The following is a 20,616-nucleotide window of genomic DNA, read 5'->3' as shown; positions in this document are numbered from 1 at the left end:
AGCTTTCCCAGCGCTGGCACGCTTTTCTTTCAAAAACTCAATGGGACAGCATGGACGGACCGAAAGCACAGTACGTTAAGTGAAATACGCCAGTCAGAGAAAGACAAGGACCGTATGATCTCACCTATATCTGGAATCTAATGAGCAAAATCAACAAACAAAATAGAAACAGACTCATAGATACAGAGAACAGACCGACAGTTCTCAGAGGGGAGGGTGGAAGGGGATTGAGTGAAAAAGGTTAAGGGATTGCAAAACAAAAAAACCACCTCATAGACAGACAACAGTAGGGTGACTACCAGAGGGAAAGGGGGTGGGGTGGGGTGGGGTGCAGTGGGGGGGGATAAAAGAGCGATAAATGGTGACGGGAGACCTGACTTGGGGTGTGAACATACAACACAGTGTACTGATGATGTGTCACAGAACTGTACCCCTGAAACCTAAGTAATTTTACCAACTAATGTCACCCCAATAAATTCCATTTAAAAAAAGATAACACTGAAAAAAACCCAATGGATGGCCATTAACAAAATAAGGCATTTCTACTATCGCTTCACTTGAAAAAGATATTAAAATTCCCTCTAATTTCAGTAAGTGTCCCCATTCACTTATAAAATAGAATCCAAGGGGTCCCTTAATCACAAATGCAGTATAGTCATGCAAAAAAAAAAAAAAAAAAAAAACCTGCTAGTAAAGAAACAAACGGTTAACTCTCAGCAGTGTGATTATGGGCGACTTTTATTTGTTTTACCATATTTTCCCCAGGTTTTCTATGATGGACATGTATGGTTTGTATATTTTTAAATTATTCTTTTAAAAACAATGTAACTTAAGAAATAATTTTTATCACATGAGATTTAAAGTGTGATAAATAATCACACTTTAAATAATCCAATAGCTTTGGCTCCTTTAGCTTTACTCAGATCTGTAACTATGTTTAAAGACAAAAAAATGCTACAAGTTTATTCAGTCTCATTCAGAAAACACAGACACATTCTCATACTGCTTTTGGGGATCCACTTACAGCAGAAATTCATAGTGTTCCAAGCACTGGGCAGCCGTTCTTCCAATGATTGGAGCGATGGTCCTCCACTGAGTCGGCATCAACTTGGCCAAGTGCAAGAGTTTTTCCTCTTCTTCTCGGGACCATTCTGTTTTCTTAATGCTTGGATCCAGCCACTCATACCTATTAAAAAGATACAATTTTGTACATTAATCAGTCATCTAGCATGAATATCCTATTTACGCATTAGATACACTACCTCTAGTATCTGAAAAATGGAAGGTAACTCTCACCCTTCAATTACCGAAGCTGTTTTTTTCCAACACAACAGTCACTGTTTTTGTTTGATGTTTTTAAATTTAAGTGAAACTACTGTCATCTGTTTCCTAATGCACCACCCCACCCACTTTTTCCATCTGGTTTACTTAGCTGGACAAGAGGCTGACAAAACAAGACAGAAGCCTTATCACACATCCGAGGAGGGGCTTAGCTCCACTAGGAGAAGCAGAAATCAGAACTACTTCTTCAGGTTAAAGACTGTCTTCCTCTTCGGGGTCTAATCCCTACATTTTGATCCATTCCCCTATGCAGGTGCCTAGGAAATTAGGTCACTCTTATACAATTCAAAATAGGATCCTAGTACCACATAGGTCAGGGCTGAGGCCAGATCACTCATGCCAAGAACACATGTAAAAAGTTTCATGTTCCACTACCTTGTGACTTAAAAGGGGATACCCAGGTATAGTGATGGGTTATGTTATATTTTGGGGTAGCAAATATATAATACTTCAACTGTATTATGACTCAACTACTGTGAGCTAGCCTAGAAAGTTAACCATTATTTATCATTCATTTTGTTGGGAAAGAAAGTTCTAACCAGCTTTTAAACTTTTAGACACAATCCATCTATAAGCTAGAGTCTGTTTATCTAAAAGCAGATTCATGCTTCACAAACCATTCTCAAACACAATAACTCACTTGAGCCTCATATCTCCATCAATTAGGGCCAAATATTATTGCCCTCAAATGGGAAAAAACAGAGGCACGAGAGAAAGGATGCAAAAATGGCTTGCCTAAGATCACACAGGACGCAAGTGCCACTAGGTCTTACATCTAAATCACCATCTCCCAGTGGATCCTTTCTGTTCGATCACAACGCCTCCTTTCTCTGGTAGGCTGAAAACACTGACGTTTTCCTCATCATAGCTAAGGCTGTTTTCTGTTTTCCATCCGTTAACTGGTACATACCATCTGGCTTTGCACTGCTTTGCTGATTTCCTATGCAGCAGTGAGGCAATCCTAGACCACTGATTTTTCCCATATTTCATTACCGCTGCTTTCAGAATTTCATCCTAAAAAAAAAATGTCAGAGGAAAACAGTACATTCAATAACAAAACTCCAAGTGAGAAAAGACAAAATTTAAATGAATTCTGATTCCTGGAGAGAAAGAGAGACACATACATACATCCTAAGTCAGCAATTTTCAACCAGTGTGCCGTAAGATTTTTTAAAACATGCAATACCTGACTAATTAGTCAGGGCACTGACCTCTTTTCCCTTAGATTGTCAAATTAAAACATGACAACAGCCCTGGCTGGGAGGCTCAGCTGGTTGGAGCATCATCCTGATGTGCCAAGGTTGCCGGTTCGATCCCGGGTGGGGGCATGTGAATGCATGAGTAAGTGGAGCAACAGACTGATGTTTCTCTCTCTCCCACTCACATCCCCCTTACTCCCTCTCTAAAATCAATCAATCGATAAATAAATAAATTTTTTAAAATGACAACCAACAAATAGCCATCCATTGTGAATGAAATTAAAATTATACCTATTATTTTTGCCAGGTCCGCAAAAAATATATTTTGGGGTGTGCTGCAGAATTTTAGTAATTGGTTTGTGTGTGTCATGAGATGAAAAAGGTTAAAAATTGCTGTCACAGATTTAAAAAAAAAAAGTACATAAACCTCATTTACTATCATAATAAACAGAAAGCTGGAATCAGCAAAATGCAAGAAATTAGTAAGACCTCTCTTAGAAGAACATTCATCCCACCCTGCCTTACACACAACCCCCCACCCAATAAACTGGGATGGATACAGCCCAATCTGAGAAACCCCACTTGATAAAGACTAACAAAAAATAGTCTCTAAAGTGTGACTGTCATTCTCCTCCAAAGAGTGTACCTCATTCACTTATTCGTTCATTCAAAAGACATTTCTGCAACACCTACCTTACACCACGCCTTGTGCGCTTTAGGAAAGAGAATCCAACAGGACACTTCCAGCCCTCAAGAAGCAAGCCAAGACTCTAGTGACCCCATTATCCAGTCCAAGCTTCCTGCTTCCTATCTGTGAATGGCATTTTCTCTCCAGTCTCATTAACCCCAACTCCGACCCCAGAATCCACATCCAGCTCCAACCTGAGATTTCTCTCCCCCCTCGCCAGTTAGCTCTCCTCCAATCTTCCCATCTCCAGATACTATTTCATGAGGGCACCCATTCTGATCATAGAATCACCAATCCCCGGGGGAGCCCAGCAAGATAAGCCACAGCCTCCACAGATGATAAAGAACTTGGGGCATTTTGCCATTAGGCTTTTTTCCACTTGAACTACATGCCTCATACATGAGCTACTCCACCCCAATGCACCTTCCCACCACCAGACATTTAAAAAGACTGCCAAGTTTTGGCCACTGCAGAGGAATCATGCTGTTACTTGATTTTACACATCTTCTCCAATATAAACGACACAGCCTGGTTCCCTCTGGGAGGCAAAGCCCTCACGACTTTATTCACAACTTCGCTGTAGTACTGCTGCACTTGAACACATCCTCACTAAGAATGCCTGTACTGCAGTTATCTACCCTACCAGAGTCATCTGGCAAACACTGTGCTAGGCAACCCACTTCATGCTGGTTATTGTCCTAGGTGTCAGGGAAACCAGGATCTGGTCCTCTTGTAGCACTGTGTGCGGGAAGAAAGCAACAGCAACTAGCACTTACTGAAAGAAGACTACGTGCCAGACTTTGTCCTAAATGTTCTAAATATATTGACGCATTTAATCCTCAAGAGGTAGGTATTATTACCACCCCCAGTAGAAAAATGGGAAAACTGAGGTTCTGAGAGACTAATAAACTTACCCAGCATCACATAGAAGGTGTGATGCCTGCAAAAGCTCTAACAAATGCATGAAAGAGAATGATGGGAACACTGGAGGTGGAACTAATGTTTCAGAAGGAAAATGGGCAAAAATTCCAAGAAGAGTTTACGAAATGGGTTTTGAAGGATAATCGAAAGATGCCAAGTAGCAGGAAGATATTTAAATAAAGTACAAGACATATAAAGACGCAGATCATGAAAAGATGGGATGTGCTCCAGAAACTGACAGATTCAGCGCACTTACAAACTGCACTAACATTTTATTTTTATTTCACTGCCTCTCTACTGGCTCACCACTGGCATTATCCACTACATTTCTGCAAGTAAAGAAACTACTGCAATCAGTTTATTCCATCTGGCTTCTATCCAAGCTGAGGAGGAGTAACAGGAAGAGACAGGCTTTGGGTCCTGTCGGGAGGACAGATAAGTGATGCCTCGATAACAAATAACCAGAGGGCTGAGGGGCATAAACGGGCTCTTCGAACCTGGCGCCCAAGCTGCTTCCCGAACTCTGCACGGACGTCAAGGAGGAAACAAAGTTGTGGCCACGGCACTTCTTTATTTTTGAGTATTAAAGAAAGGCTCCGTGTCCTGGCTGAGGCAGGGGTGCCCCAGAAGAGCAACTCTCGCTGACGTCCTATCTCCCCCTCCATACTCTGAGTTCCTCCAGGGCGGGGGCGTGGGGGAACGAACAGAGGATTCGTTGAATCCTTCCTCTATTCAACGAATGTTCACTGGAAGCCTAACAAGCGCACCGCAGGTAGTCAAGTGATTTAATCATGGTCCCTGTCCTTGAGGTGCACAAATAATGCGGCGTCGGGCACGAGATAAAGGCCAGGAGAGTCCACCAGGCTCTGCCTCACTCGCAAACCCTGCAGGGCATCGTCTTGGCTCCTCGACCTCAGTGCGCGTGCGCACTAGCTGCCAGAGGGGGCGAAGGGCAGAGGACGGCGGGAAAGGGGGACTTACCTCGGTATTCCTCCACACGCCCCCCTTAATCATAATTCGAGGCATTTTGGCGGCGGGGTGACTCGGCCAGCGGCCGAGAGGAGCTTCAGAGAAATGGCAACAGCAGATCGGCCTTGGGACTGAAAGCCACCACTTCCTCCTGGTGCGACCTTCTGCTATGTAAAGACCTGCGCAGGCGCAAGGCGGTGGGTGGGGGAGCGGAGTAGCAAGTATCGCGAGAACTTGGGCAGCTGAAAGGAAAATAACTGTTTTGTCGTTAAAATTGTAATCTAACAAGACTGTCGGAAAGCCCACAAGCTGCTCGGGCCAAAGCGCAAAACGGCGGGTGCATGCCCCAAAAAAGTTGGAGGAAAACACAGCCGTGGGGAGATGTAGGCCGTGCCTGTTAGCTAGGACAGTTGGGCTGGGATTGACCATTACGTCACCTAGTAGCAGAGTGAAAACCAGGAGGGAGGAGTTTTGGCACAGTTGGTTTGAAAGAGCCTTGTGCTTCCCAGGCAAGGTAAAGTTAAAGGAGTTCATCGTCACCAAGCCCTTATTATATGAAATGTTAAAGGAACTTATTTAAGAAAAAGATCAAAACTATGAATAGTTAAATGATGAACTGACAACTGCCAACTGAATCAAAAAAAAAAAACAACAAAGCATGCAACTAGAACAGGAATAGAATCACGGGTATGGATGGAGATCATTTGGAGGATTATCTGCTATGAGGAGGGAAGGGTGAGGATGGGAGAAAAGGTGCAGGGATTAAGAAGCATGATTGGTAGGTACCAAATAGACAGGGGGTTGTTAAGCATAGTATAGGAAATGGAGAAGCCAAAGAACTTATATGTACGACCCATGGACATGAACTAAGATGGGGGATTGCTGGAGGGAAGGGGGTACCTGGGGGAGAGGGACAAAAGGGGAAAAATTGGGACAACTGGAATAGCATACTCAATAAAATACTTTTAAAAAAAGAGCTTTGTTAATTATTAATTTAGCACTTTATTAGGCATTTAACTAATAGTAATTTAGTGCACAGCATACTCAGGAAAAGGCAATAGCTTATTTAAGCCTAAATTTCCTAACCTGTAGAGACAATAGTACCAACATCTGGTTGTACCTGGGGTTGTCCTAAGGATTCAATAATCATAAACCTAGCACAGTGTCTGATACTGCCCCCAAAAAGAGAGAACCCAGGTGATCAGTGGTTGTCCCAGAAACCCTGTGTAGGACGTGTGATCTACCATTACTTCTGCCCACTCCACTCCCAACACCCACTCAGTTGTTGTGGTTACAGGGTCTCACACTCAGTGGTCATGTGATTGATCTGATCAAAGCTGAACCAATTAAGTCCCCTCCCCAGGAATTTAGACCCTGGAACCTGGAAGAGGCCAGTCTCTATGCTGGCCTATGAATATGTAATACGTGACACGCAGGAGTCGTCTGCCATAATGTTTTTAGTAGGCAGACTAAGAGGGAAAGAAAGCAGGACGCAGATGCATTGAGAGGAGCAGAAAGGACAGTACAGAGAGGCAGAGGTAGATCCTGACTGTGTGGGTGTCCCTGGATCCAGTGTGTTTCCCAGTTCTAGATGCATTCCGGTCCTTGAGTTCTCATGACTAGCTCACCTTATGACGTTGGCCAGTTGGAACTGGGTTTCTATTATTTGTAAGCAAGATGCCTGACGCAGCCAGTCCTCTCTCTCAAGAGCCCTCGATGATGGCTTCTCCGTCCCACTCAGGACCACCTCTATCACATGTCACCTTTGTATCAACTAGAAAAGATGCTCCTTCTACAAGACTACTTATTGACACCTGTTGGAAAATTGTCACAAAATAATAATGTTTTGAGAACAGGACACTCTTATTTTGGGAGGAAGGGATTTAAAGATGTTTTATTGACTAACTTGAATCTGCTTACAATGAAAAGAAAAATGTCTAATACTTAATAAATAAAAAATGTTTATCCTAAATTGTCACTGAGTTCTAATCCATAGCTTAACAATGTGATTTAAGAAGAAAGCAGAATTGGGGGAGGGAGGGAGGTTCGGCTGGGGTGGGGTGGAGGGATGGGGAGAAAAGGCACACAACTGTAATTGAATAACAATAAAAAATTTTTTTTAAAAAGAAGAAAGCAGAAGAGCATGCAACTGCTCTAACACACAGGGTTAAAAAAAGGTAAAAGTACATTGTTTTGGTAACTCTAAATATACAAATAAAGTATTTACCACATCTTCCCTATAGTGCAACACTGCTTAATCTCCTAATACAGTCATTCAAAGCCTAAAGGAAACATTAAAAATGTTCCAGGCTACTTTACTGAACACTAATGAACATTGTGTCCTGGAGATATTAGAGCTAAAAATACCATAGTTTTTAAAGTTAAGGCTATGGGAACAATGAAAATATCATTATTTTGTTTCTCATAATTCCATAGATGGCTTTATGTTAAAGGGATCACTTGTGTTAAAAGGAGGCTGATGTGCCAGACAGAAATCAGTTCCAGAATGAAAGCTGTCTACCTCTTGGTAGAATGTCAAACTTTATAACATTTCCCAAGCATTCCACATTAATCTAATCAACTGTTTTTAAACAGTTTAATCAAGGGGGTCCCTATTTCACACTCCTCTTGTTCTGCTCTGGCAGTTGGAATGGAGCCCCCACGGTGCTCTTGTGGAAACATTCCCTAACCTCTGACCTGACTGTAAAAATGACACCCATGTTTATGTTAAATTACTGGCCTCTAAGGAATGAGGAATCAAAGGCATTGAGAGGCACAGAACTGATATTTTGGTCAGGGAGATGGGTGAAGATTAAGTCGAAACATTTTGTCTCTTCTACAGTCAAGTCCTAACTATACCATAACCAAGTCTCAACCAACTCCTGACTAGCTCTTACCCTTTAGGAATTACATACGATACCGTGGTTAGATACTGACAAAAATAAAGAAACGCATTTGCAAATACATAAAGATATAGAAACATGGAATTTCTCACAAGGCCCTGGATCAAAAAAATGTACAAAAGATCTTTTGAAAAAATCACTATTTGTGAGCTTATTAATACACAGACCATCACTTTGTTTAAACTAAGTCGTGTTAACTTACCAATAAAACAGTAAACAAACCAACATTTTAAACAATTGTATAAATTGCTTGTCATTTTTATTGTTGTTGTTAGTGTTGCTCTCAACAGTACACAACAATAACACTACAGAACTATCCACGTAACCCGTCTCCGTCTCCCGCAAAGTCCTGGGCCCTGGAAAGAGGCGGGTCGTCAGTCTTCACTGTTGGTGTCCCCTGCAGAGGGCAGGTGCACGTGGCTGCCAGGCACACTGGGCAATCGAGATAAGTCTGGCAGGCTCTGGATCGGGACCTGAGTTCTCTGTGCACAGGGAAACTCTGGCTAACTTGCGCTGTGTTCTTCCAATTTATGCTCTTTCTCTGCAAGGGCTTCCTTTGACAATGAAGAAAATCTGCCAGCACTGGAATGAGCTGCTTCCTGTCATCTATTTCAGCCACCAATCTGCCATTGTAATCTGCCGGCAACAAGCAAGCATCCTCTACCACTTCAGGAAGCCTTTCTCCGGATTCTTTATCTGTTATCTTATCTGGTAGGGATACTTCTTGGACTTTGTAGGTTGCATTATCCCCCAGTTCCTCACCCCTCATCCCTTTCTGGAGAGCTGGTTCTGCCTGAGCTAACTTGGCTTAGCAGAGAAAACAATCAAAATTCTAGTTTCTTTTTCATCCAGGGTTTTTGTTTTGTTTTGGTTTTTGGTTTTTTTTTTTGCCATCAAGACACTGTCCAGGAAAGGGCTAAAATTAGAGTCAAAAGCATATGACAACGATAGGCATGGTTAAGGGCTGGGGTTAGCCGCTCCAATAATCTTCATTCCCTCCCTCCAAATAAATACATGGAATTGAAGTGGAAACATTGTGCTGCTTTGAATACAATTCAAAACGAGTCTTCTAGCCCCACCCCATCCAGCAGACGGCCACCCACAGCCCCTCCCTCCCATCAGAAATTCCTCAGCGAGTAGGGGGAGGAATTAACGTCTGGGTGTTGAGTTACTACAAAATTGAATTGCATGCATCCCAAATGCTGGTAGCTCATATCATACTGCACACCATGGTTAATCGTGTTAATTGGCTTGAGGTTCACCTATTGAGGCTTCCTTGTGGTGGGTCCTGTTGTAGTTTGTCATTTTTTTTCTCAGAAGCTCATCTTCCTGGGTGTCATTTCCAGGGAGTCCTCTGTGCCCTGAGGTGGCGAAGTGTTCCCAAAGAGAATTTGCTTTTTCTCACAATTTTCTTTTCCCCAAAAGTTCGAGAGCTTTTTGAGCTCGTTTCTCAGTTTGGGGTTTGTATTTCCGGCAGGTCATTTACCTCTAGACCCGCATCCACTGGCACAGGCTCGGGATTTACACTTCTCAGAAGAGATTTGTTCAAATGCGTATACCAGATGCCCAACTACATCCTGGGCAGTTCTACCTGCGTGTGTCACAGGTTCTTCAGTTTCAACTTCTCAAAATTGAACCCGCCCCCCCTCCGGAAATCTACACAGCATTCCTTAATCCAGTGAACAGCACCAGGCTGCTGTGTACGGTTGTGTAAATTGTTCACTACACAAGGCACAAATGGGTTGAAATCTAGCCTGCACACTGCTCACCAAGTGGTATATCCACAGGACTGTGTCCACACAGACTGCATCTTTCTCTAGGTGTATAAAGATACCACATGTTGCCCTGGCAACAGCACCATCGGCCTTGTCGCCACTTCTTCTCCCATACATCCCCCCACCCATATCCAAGCCATCCCAGAATCTCACCATTTTTACCTTTTAGTTAGCCATCAAATCCCTCTCCTTGTGCCACCGCTGCGGTAAGTTGCCAGATTTAGCAAATAAAAATACAGACCTCCCAGTTAAATTTGCATTTCAGATAAACAATAATTTTTAGTATAACTATGCCTCCTTCATCCATTCTGTCCTCCCTTTGTAAGAGAACCCCAGTTTCTGCACCCAAAAGAACACATTTCTAGCCGGATGATCACATACTAACACAATCACCACAAGAAGCTGACCCCACGCCCTCTCCATATTTGGCGAAGGCAGATGCATTTCCTCAGAAGACAAGTCATTGGGATACATGAGGTTGATATTTGATACATGATATTTGATATGAGGCTGAGACCCTCCATGCACAAGAAATGTCTCCTTGGCACGGATGTATTTCTTATAAGGTCCAGGAGTTGGCTCCTGAAGTCAGTAGTGCCCCAACCCACCGCCCAGGGTGGTTCAGGCTGTAACACCTCCTACTTTCCCAACATCTCAAGGAGGCTCCCCATCCTTTCCCAGAGCCTATTGGGAACTTGGCCAGTACCCCCCTAAAAGGTGCACCGTCCCATGTCTGGCACATTGCCAAGGTATTCCCCGCTCCCGACTTTCCGGCCAGGAAAGAAAAGCGTCGCTAGTCCACTGCCATGATCTTGGAGAGATCCAAGGCTAAAACACTTCACCAAGCCAAAGCCTATAAACAAGGCGTTTACCTGCCTCACTTTTGAGGACCAAATGCCTAAGAACAAAAGGAAACACTCTAACCAAAAGGAACACCTCAAACTAGAAATGTACACAATGGAATCGTACAAAATATTCCTAAATCATCTCTGGAATTTTAAGAATGTAAAACCCTAATATCTTAATATTTTGATAACTTGAGAGTGCAGAGACTGTAGAAACAGCCTCGGACCTGTCTTCCTTTAGCTCACGTGGACTTTAGTGCCACCAGCTGTGTAGCAATTTTTCCCACAGTCCACAGAGGCCACTTTTCATTCTTCCCAGGATCTGAAATGAGAACACCTCATGTGCAGTGCAAGCCGGTACTCTAATAAGGTTACTGGTCAATGTCATATACAAGTTGTTCTTATTAAACCTGCCAACTTGTTATTGAAAGTAAGGAATGAGCACACACACACACACACACCTGTGCACACACATTTTTATTTACCAAAGAACCTAAAGGGAGATGAAGAGGCCCTTCCTGTCTGGGAGGGCGGCCTCTTTGCACCTGAAGGGAGGGCTGGAAGGGCTGAGACACACATTCTTCACATTTGGCCGCCTCCTTCCAGACGTGCCCAGCCTTTTGGCATCTCTGGGCTACCCTGGAAGAAGAGTTGTCTTGGGCCACACATTAAATACATTGTGACGCGTAATCACAAAAAAATTTCATCATGTTTTAATTAAATGAACAATTTTGTGTTGGGCCACATTCATAGGCATTCTCGGCCGCGTGTGGCCCGCAGGCCGCAGGTTGGACACCGATGCCTTAGTCTCCTCAAAGCACACGTGTGTGCACATAGGACCTGAAAGTAGTGATGGAACTCTTCACCTGCCGGCCCTTGGGAGTGCCACGGAATAAGGCCACTGAGAACCCCAAATCCAGTTAAAGGTGTCCTGATTTCCAGGGGATGGAATGTGGCCCTGAAACTTTCGTTTAATAATTTTTTTAAATCGTATCTACTCAGGCCTAGAGCAGCATCCAGGATTTATACAGACCTCTTTGAAACCTAAAGACAACTACAAATCTTGTGAAACTGGTTGGTTGTTTTCGTAACCTTTACTGTGTAGGATGCTTTCCCTCCAGCAGCTCCCACCTGGGCAATCCCATCTGGAAACCTCTGCGGAACCTTGGAACCTCTACGCTGTGTTCCCCAATACCCACTCACACAGGTGGTTGCAGCTGGCATTTTTATATTTTAAGTAAGACAGGCACACAAATTTTTTTTCAGAAGTTAATGTATTTGTAATAATCTGTTAGCAACCTCTTCTTTCCGTTTCTAACTTATTTGGTTTTATTTTCTTCCCTGGATTTTGTTGGGTAGCGGGGCGGCCTTGTGTCCCAGGGTAAGAGGATTGGCACAGAGGAATGCTGATGCTGAGCTGAGGACTGGTTGGGCACAGTAGCTGGCGGCAGCCACGCGTTCTCTACTAGTTCATCTAAAGGTACAAAGAGACCATGGATGTGCTTCATTCAATTTGGCTGTGTCTAAAGACAATGTTTTGACAGGAAAAGAAATCACGTCTCATGTCTTGGGCATTTTGAGTCTCAGCACAGGCCGCAATTCTCTCTTTCCACTCTAAGATTTTGGGGCAGCCAGATATGCACCCCTCATTAGCCAACCAATGGGGTCTGCTTAGTGGAGAAGGAGATTGGCTGTGAAAATGCTGAGTCGTCAGTTTGACTGCTGAGAGTCACAGCCTGACTGTACAAGGGTGGCTTTGTGCCCACCTTTTCCTCCAAATGTTTGCTTCTTGCCTGATTGATGAGACACCCTAGGATTCCTGGCTGGCGCTCCCTGAGCTGTCACTCTGCTCGGCTGTGTGGACAGACAGTACGGAAACGGGGAATGGAGCTACCAGGCACTGGCATCAATTACCTGGTGGAGAGCCAGCCTGCACATTTTTCCAACATGTATCAAGTGAATAGTAGAGAAAAATCTCAAAAGGCATTAATGAAATGAAAATAATCTTATGAAAGTTAATGAAAGCTCAAATGTCTGCATTTTACCATTGATGTGAGTGCATCCTTAGAAAATTAAATTTAACTGAATAAAACTGAATGTGGACTGTATAGTGGGGGTAACGTATCAATGTTAAATTCTCTGAATTTGATTTTTGCATTGTGATTGTTGGAGAACATCCCTGACTTTAGGAGATACACACTGAAGTTCATAGGTATGTAGGAGCAAGGGCTATGATGCCTGCCATTCACTCTTGAATAATTGAGCAAAATAATAACAGCGATACTATGAGAGGGAGCGCGCACACAAACTTGGGCAGATGTTAACAACCATAGAACCTGGGTGAAGGATGTGTAGGTATTCGTTCATTGTACAATTCCCATAATTTTCCTGCAAGCTTGAAAGTTTTCAAAATATCAAGTTAAAAAAAGCAAAGCACAGGGATCCCTCATCAAAGTCAAGCATTTGATTGAGAGCAGGCACGACGACAGAAGCAGCCAACTGAAAGAGGCTCCCCAGAGTGCCTGGCGCATGCTCCGTGGGCCTGTTTCTGCTCAGGGTTGTCTTGGGAAGTCCAAAGCACCTGTGGATAGAGGCATGGCATTAAAGGTTGTGTTCCCTTAAAAGACAAAGCGTTCTCGTCCTGACTGGCATGGCTCACTTGGTTGAGCATCGTTCGGTTCTGGGTCAGGTCAGGGCACATCCCTGCCAGGTGGTGCGCCCGGCCCCAGTCGGGGTGTGTGTGAGAGGCAAACGGTCAGACGGTCAATGCTTCTCTCACACACTGGTATTTCTCTCCCTTTCTTCCCCCCTCCCTTCCCCTCTCTCTAAAAATAAATAAGTAAATAAATAAATAATCTTTAAAAACAAAAACCAACCACTCAACCCACCAAGTGCAGTCACAACGCCTGCCCAAGGGACCACCTGGGGCTAAAGACACCACCTGCCCCGGAAGAGGCTCTGCCTTTTCTCCTCTCCATGGGGAAGCCTCTCAAAAGCCTGCTGTTCTCGGCTTGCCTCCAGTTTCTCTGCTATTCTTTGAAGGTGTTTAACCTACCAGTGGAGAACAAACTGTGTATCAAAGGGATCGCTGGCTGCCAATTGTCAAGTTCCTCGACTTCTCTTATCTCATTCTTCAGCACGTCGGCCTTCTGCTTTACCCAGAAAGGCAAGCTGTAGGAACACACTACCCTGAGTTTGCGTTCGTCTGATGCAACACTTATAAACATGCTCAGTAAGAAGGCCTCCGATTTGGATAGGTGTCAAAATAAAACTCCATGTTCATTGTTCACCACCTGCCCCTGCCCAGACCCAGGTCTTTTTCCTGCCCTTTTCTGTCCAGGAAGCTGCCCCTGCAGCTGTCATCACCCTGGCACCTCCCTGCCCCGCTGTGCGCTGGGCTGGGTGAATGAGAGACACCAGCAGGAACCCAGAAGGTGAGAAGAGTGGGCTTGGGACATTTCTACCTAGTTCCTGCCCTGTCTCCTGAGGTACCCCAGTTCTGGCAGGGCTGCATTCTCCACGGCCACAACCTCCGTCTCCCACTGCTCTGCGGACTCTGATCCCTCCTCATGCTGTTCAGACCTAGGACTAGGAAGAGCTTCCCACTGTCGGAAGCCCCTGGCTGCTTCACCCTCCCATGTGAGTTCTCTCAACCTGCTCACACATCTGTAAGCAGTTCCTGCATTGAAATGCCTTCAGGATCCCAGCTGAGTACACCTTCTGTTTTCTGCTGGGACCTCAGCTAATGCAGACCCCAGGGTCCTCCCGGGCCTGCTGAGATTTCAAACGGCATATGCCGGGCTGCGCCATGTGTGCAGAAGATATCAGGCAGCGTGACTGCTGGGATGAGTCAAAGCAGGGAGATGAAAAATGTTATGTTTTGGCAGCTAGAACTTCCACTCTTTAAAGCAGAAATGCACCGTGATTGAGCAAAAGCCCTGATAAACCTGCTGAGGGCAGGGAGACTTGCAAGGAGGAAGAGGAGGCTTAACATATAGACAATAGGTGGGAGTCAAGGTCATACTTCAAGGGCATCATTAAATACAAACCAATAGGAGAAGTCCAAATAAAAATAGCAGGACAAAGAACGATACATTGACGCATATCTTTTCCTAGGTTAGAACCTTACTTGGGTGAATAAGTAGAGTTCAGAGTGGAACTAAGGGAAAATATGAGATCAGAGGAACAATACTTCCTCCAAATACAGAACACTCCCATGTCTCTCTCTCTGCCTTTTCAAACTCTAACCATCCTCACTGGCTGCACTCACTTAAGCACGTGTCTTTCTTTGCCAACAAACTCTTGTTTCAGAAATCAGGGGCCTTGTCTTTCAGCTCCACATAACCCGCCCCCAGACAGTGCACACCTGACATACCACAGGGCATCTGCTAGTCTGTCACCTGTATCTTCTGAGCCGCCCAGCCGCTGGGCTCGACAGGCGCCTGCCCCCAAGCGTCTCACCAAAAACCCTCATACAAACTGCCCAGCCACCTGCCAGGATTCAAAATGTCCCTGTGGGGCGGGGGCTGGGGGGGGTTGTCTGTGAGTTCCTCCACAGGAGAAAATAATAAATAATCGGTATTTTCATAAAGATAGGATAATAAACAACATGACGAGAACACTCACTTGGGAACTTGTGGAAGAGGCTCAAGCGGAATAAATGTATCAAACTTCTTTTCATACGGCACTCTGAAAACAGAAAAGGTGATCATAAAGTTGCCTTTCTGCTACGGCAAAGAGATCGATACATCATTGTGTTCAATAAAATGTCTTGTTTTCTGTTTTGATTGTCATGCATGGGCTTCAAAACTCTAAGGGCCGTAACTCTCATTAGCTTTATCATTTTTAGTGAACATCATTAAGTCAAGCATGCTTAATTTTTTTAATTAGTATTTTTAATGTAATGCATCAACTATTTTTCTTTTAATTTGATGACCCTCCCTTTCTCCTCAATCGCTTTGGTCTGAGTTTAGTTCCAAGTGTAAACGAACCCAACTGGCAGTCACTAGCCAACAAGCTGGCCCAGCATGAAACTTGAAGTCTTCAGCTTTGTGGTAAGAACGATAGAAATAAAATTAACAACCACTTTTTTGTAGTAAAGGTCCTGCGTATAATTTTAAACACTCATATGGATGCATACACTAACAAAGTAAACATGGACGTTTTCAGGAATTCTCACCAACCAGATTCTGTTGAGATCTACCCCTTATAAAATATGATTTACTTAGAGCAGAGAAAGATACAATTCCTTTACATTTAAATAACCCTGGTATTAGCATATACTTACAGTGAAAAGTTCACTGGTGGGAGAGTTGACCCCACTTTGTGGAAGTCTTTACTCTGTTCTGGGTACATATATAGATTATCTCCTGGAGTTAACTTCGGGATGCCATTCCTGGGGTCAATATCTGTGAGAGATGGTTTGTAAAAATCACAAAAATGGGTAAAGATATCCATAGATTTGCTGTAAGTGTTGGCATGACAATGGAAATAAGATAAGTTAGGGCTTTATTATGAGGTACAGATAGATAGCTATCTGTACCTGGTTATAATTGTCTTACCTTGAGGAGAAGAAGATAAAAGTGAGCCATGTCTGGGACATTTTCTAAGAGGTGTTGTTCTGATTACCATACCGGGGAAGAAGAATACCGGAGGTGTGGATTAAATGAGTGATGAATCAGAGGTATCGCTGCAACAACGAGCAAACACTCTGATGTAAATCTTTTCATCCCTGAGCATCGCGCTCTTTGAATCCCTGAGTCCTATGAAGTTCTAGAAGCTACTGTCATTAAAGCTCTGCCTCTCTGGTTCTCAGGAGGAGATCAGCTCATGAGAGGCCTCTCCTCCTTCTGCTTCAAGGACTGGGGCAGTGCAGCGGCAGCAGGCGGCCTTCCTGGTGAAGAGGAGCCGGGAGAGAGTCACCGCTGCAGAGCACACAATGCTGATTCAGCAGCTGCTCCGACACCCAACTGGGGACCAGTAACAAACAAGTAATCGCTTAAAGCTTGAAAGGAAGCAGCTGGTACGAGACAGTCATTGAAACCCACACATCTGACACCAGATGCCCCTCCTAAGAGAACAAGCCTGGACTGCAAAACTAACCAGCCTTGGGATCACGTTATGGACTGAACGGGTCCGTTTGCCTGTTCTCATCAAAGCGCAATACGACACACACAGAAGTTTGCAGCCAAGAAAGTAAGGATTTACTGAGGAGACGGTACCACGCCCAGAGTCACAAGTGAGCTAATGCTCAAAGACCCAGCTCCCTGCCCGGCTTCCAGGGAATGGATTATACAGGGAAAAAATCATTAATCATGGTGGGTAAAGGAGTTAGGATCGTGGTCTCTACAGATTGGTGGTTGCTAGGGTAGGGGGTAATTGATCATTGCCTCTGATCCTGATGTCAGCCGTGCAGTTCTTCTTTCTGAGTTTGCAAGGATTTGTTTGGTGGAATCGTTCTGCTTTTCTGGACATGGAGCAAAACAAAACTGAGGCCAAGATATTATCTTTAGTTTGATTGAAAGCTCTGTCTCTCTAATCAATAGACCCAGGACCTAAGACCACAGGATGCTGACCAGAGCTTCAATGTCCTGAGGGCTTAGTGATGAAGCCAGGGAGAGGGAGGTGGGTGAGTCAGGGTGCTGGGTGAGGCCAGTCTGAGTCAAAAGAAGGGGAGGGGAGGGGAGGGGCAAGGAAGGGAGGAGAGGGGTGACCAGACTAAAAAAGAATAAAGTTTCTGAGTGGTGACAATTAGAAGCAGGGATGCGTGGCTGGAGGCATGTCCTCCATCTTAGCCCACACACCCAGTGAGCAGGCATCACTGTTTTCTTCTTAGATGTTTGTTTTGCTATCACTCAATTCAATTGTACCCATGAGGCAAGTCAAGAGGAGGGCTAGGGAAGGTTTTTGATAAGCTATTTTCCTCTAGCTAACTCAGAGACGCTATCTCACAATAGGTGGAAGCACTGGAGAACTTATTTTTTTAACCATTTTCTTTCAAAAGCCTTTTCCATTGCTAAGACTCTCCACCTGAACTTTTTATCAGCTCTGAAGTATAATGAAATAGCATCACCTACCTCCACGGATGGAGTGCCTGCCAGGTATGAGTGTGGAGGATTCCAAGCAAGGAGAGTGGAGTGACCCTGTCTCTTGACTCCCATCAAGGGCACTGGCAAGTAAAGGTCAGGCGACAGCAAGAGGTGGGGAGAAGGGCTAGGACTTTGGAGGTGGTCGTGCCCGAGTACAAATTCAGTTCTGCAGTTTCTAGTTCTGTGCTCTTTTGCTATTTAACTCCTCTAAGCCTTGTTTGTAAACTGTTTAAACTGTTTATGTCCAATGTCTACTTTGCAGAGTTATCATGAATAATCTGGACCAATTAATTAGAATATCAGTTAGAATAATCTGGACCAGTAATCAGCACTCAAGTAACGTTCTGAATTAGTATTTGAAATCAGGAGTAGGCTACTACCACCCCCATTCCAAAATTGCTTTTCAATCTGGAACATACAAGTGCCATCTGTTGAGGGCATAAACCAGGGCTGGCTGACCCATGGCCCGCGGGCTGCAGGCAGCCCAGGATGGCTGGCAATGCGGCTCAACACAAAATTGTAAATTTACTTAAAATATTACTTAGTTTTCTCACTAAGTTTTACACTAAGTTTTACTACTTAGACACGTACATTTTCTATATTGGCAATCACAAACTTGGGACCTGCTCCACGATTTTAAAAGATCATCGAAAAGGCTGCTGCGTAATTAGGGTTTTTATGTCGGGACTTTTTCGCTTATCTGGGGTGGCAGATATCATGAAAATTATGCACAGACCATATTTTGCTCATCAGTTTTCATTAGTATTTGTGTATGTAATGTGTGGCCCAAGCGAATGCTTCCTCCAGTGTGGCCCAGAGACACCGAAAGGCTGGACACCCCTGGGAATCTTTTCCTGGGGAATCTTATCTAGACGGGGAGATAAGACACGTATATAAGGAGATTAAATACTATTACACTAGGTGGTAAATGCCATACACTACAGAACAGTAGTCCTAAATTTCAGCATAGCTCAGAATCCTCTAGGGAGCATGTTAACCATGCAGCTTCCCAGGCCCCAACCTAAGGAATTCTGTCTCAGAACGTCTGGAGTGGTTCCCAGAACCGGCACTTCTCGTAAACTCTCCAGCTGCTCGTCACACAAGTGGTCAGAGGACAACGCCTAGGACCCTGCAAGTAGAGAAGAACGAATGGCTGGTGTCCAAGTAGAACGTGTTGCCTTTAGGGAAAACCTCCCGGACAACACCGCTGAGATAACATGCATGTTTAAGCTATGAGGTATAATGTGGGACTTTGGTTTAATGTCTGAATATTCCACAAAAACAGGCATCAGCCCTAAGCGCTGGCCACTGTATATCAAAAGCTGACAGATTCATAACACATCCTTCCTGTTTACGCTTTTGGATGCACCATCCAATCTCCTAGCCATGAAGACATTCAGGAGGTAGAAAATGGGACATACCCATTAAAATCAAAGAAACGCATGAAGGAGCAAACTGTTCACCAAAATAGCATATTCTGTCCCAAGTCTCTCCACCCCGATGCAGTCAGGTAGAGCCACATCCTAACCAACAGGCTGTGAGCAGAGATGAGGTGGCCACATCCAGAAAGAAGTATTTAAGAGCTGACATGTGACCCTCAGCACTTTCTCTTTCTCCGGCTATGGCAGCCTTGGGAGCCACATGTTGAGATGGAGAAGTCACAGGGTGAAAGCAAAAGAGACCCTTGAGTCACTGCTTAGAAGGGAGCTGCCCTGGAGAGCCGCTGGAGTCGGTGGACTTTACAAGAGGAAGAAGTAAACTTTGGCTAAGCTGCTGCGATTTCAGAGGTGGCTTGTTACTGCAGCAGAACCCATCCCATTCTTACTACTACCGTATGCTCTCCTGTAGGAAGACCTATACGAGAGAAAAAATATTTTTTCAGGTCTACTTCCCTATAACCTATAGTCACAGAGAACATTTTGTTCTTGCACCTATGACAAATCAAGCCTTTAGAGTACTCCACTCACAGCCTGATCATAGCTGCTGGGAGTCAACTATTAATTAAATATATGTTTTTCCATAATGTATTGATTCCAGTTCAGAATGGCAGTCCCTGAAGCTGCCTCTCCATCTTGTTCAAGAATTAATGAGAGTTAAATACAGAGAACAAACTGATGGTTGCCAGATGGGAAGAAGGCTAGGAGGCTGGGAGAAAAGGGTGAAGGTATTAAGAAATACAAGTTGGCAGTTACAAAACAGTCCTGGGGATGTAAAGTACAGCATAGGGAATATGGTCAGTAATATTGTCATAACTATGCATGGTGCCACATGGGGACTAGACTTGTTGGGGGAATCACTTCATAAATTATATAAATGTCTAGTCACTATGTTGTACACCTGAAACTAATATAATATTGAACGTCAACTGAAAAAAATTTTAAGATTTTTTTAAAAAGAAAATAATGAGAGAGGAGAGAATTTCACAAGCCAATAAGTGTTCACTGTCAAGCTTAATAATAATAGGTGCTACAGAAAATCAAGAAAGAAAAGAAGTGGGAAAAGACCACTGTACTTGATGTTTAAGGAAGTCATTGCACGACATCACCTAAGAAGAAGTCATCGCCTAAGACGAATCAAGTATCGGTTTATAAGAAATACACAGGACGAAGGAACCTGTTACATGGTATCCAGGAATGTAATCAGCTAAATCCCGACTGTGGCAAACTCTAGCCTATGGACAAATAACCTAGTTTCTCACCAAATAAACTTCAAGGGAAAAAGGGGGTGAGAACCTATATATTAAAAGAGACTGAAGGGACTTTTCAACGAATTGCTAAGTGTGGACCTTATTTAGACCTTAATTCCAACAAATTATAAATATTTTGAATGAGCATTTGTGAAGCAGTTGGATATTTGAACACTGACTGAATATTAAAGGCATCATGGT

The 20,616-nt window shown here is 44.0% G+C and overlaps 2 protein-coding genes across 9 annotated transcripts in view; both read right to left on the bottom strand.

Annotated features, from left to right (window-relative positions):
* The window catches only part of CDC5L (cell division cycle 5 like), a 52,800-nt gene extending 47,500 nt beyond the window's left edge, over positions 1-5,300 (bottom strand). Inside the window, exons 1-3 of the mRNA XM_024557756.4 lie at positions 5,131-5,300; positions 2,252-2,355; positions 1,025-1,186 (exon numbers count right to left, since the gene is read on the bottom strand). Of these exons, the coding sequence (XP_024413524.1) occupies positions 1,025-1,186; positions 2,252-2,355; positions 5,131-5,175 (311 nt within the window). The 5' untranslated portion in view covers positions 5,176-5,300. The remainder of the gene's footprint in view (positions 1-1,024; positions 1,187-2,251; positions 2,356-5,130) is intronic.
* Positions 5,301-12,419: 7,119 nt separating this feature from the next.
* Positions 12,420-20,616, bottom strand: part of SPATS1 (spermatogenesis associated serine rich 1) — a 65,146-nt gene continuing 56,949 nt past the window's right edge. For 6 of the 8 annotated variants that reach the window (XM_071219685.1, XM_071219686.1, XM_053913774.2 and 3 more), the window contains 3 exons: positions 15,929-16,049; positions 15,268-15,330; positions 12,420-13,222 (listed from right to left, as the gene is read on the bottom strand). In XM_071219685.1, the coding sequence (XP_071075786.1) occupies positions 13,048-13,222; positions 15,268-15,330; positions 15,929-16,049 (359 nt within the window). In that variant the 3' untranslated portion in view covers positions 12,420-13,047. Of the gene's footprint in view, positions 13,223-13,696; positions 13,813-15,267; positions 15,331-15,928; positions 16,050-20,616 lie in introns of all 8 variants that reach the window. The other 2 variants (XM_053913772.2, XM_071219687.1) reach the window with 1 other exon arrangement.

The sequence above is a fragment of the Desmodus rotundus genome, chromosome 11, assembly GCF_022682495.2.
Source record: "Desmodus rotundus isolate HL8 chromosome 11, HLdesRot8A.1, whole genome shotgun sequence".
Lineage (NCBI taxonomy): Eukaryota > Metazoa > Chordata > Mammalia > Chiroptera > Phyllostomidae > Desmodus > Desmodus rotundus.
This window is presented reverse-complemented; position numbering and strand designations above follow the sequence as displayed.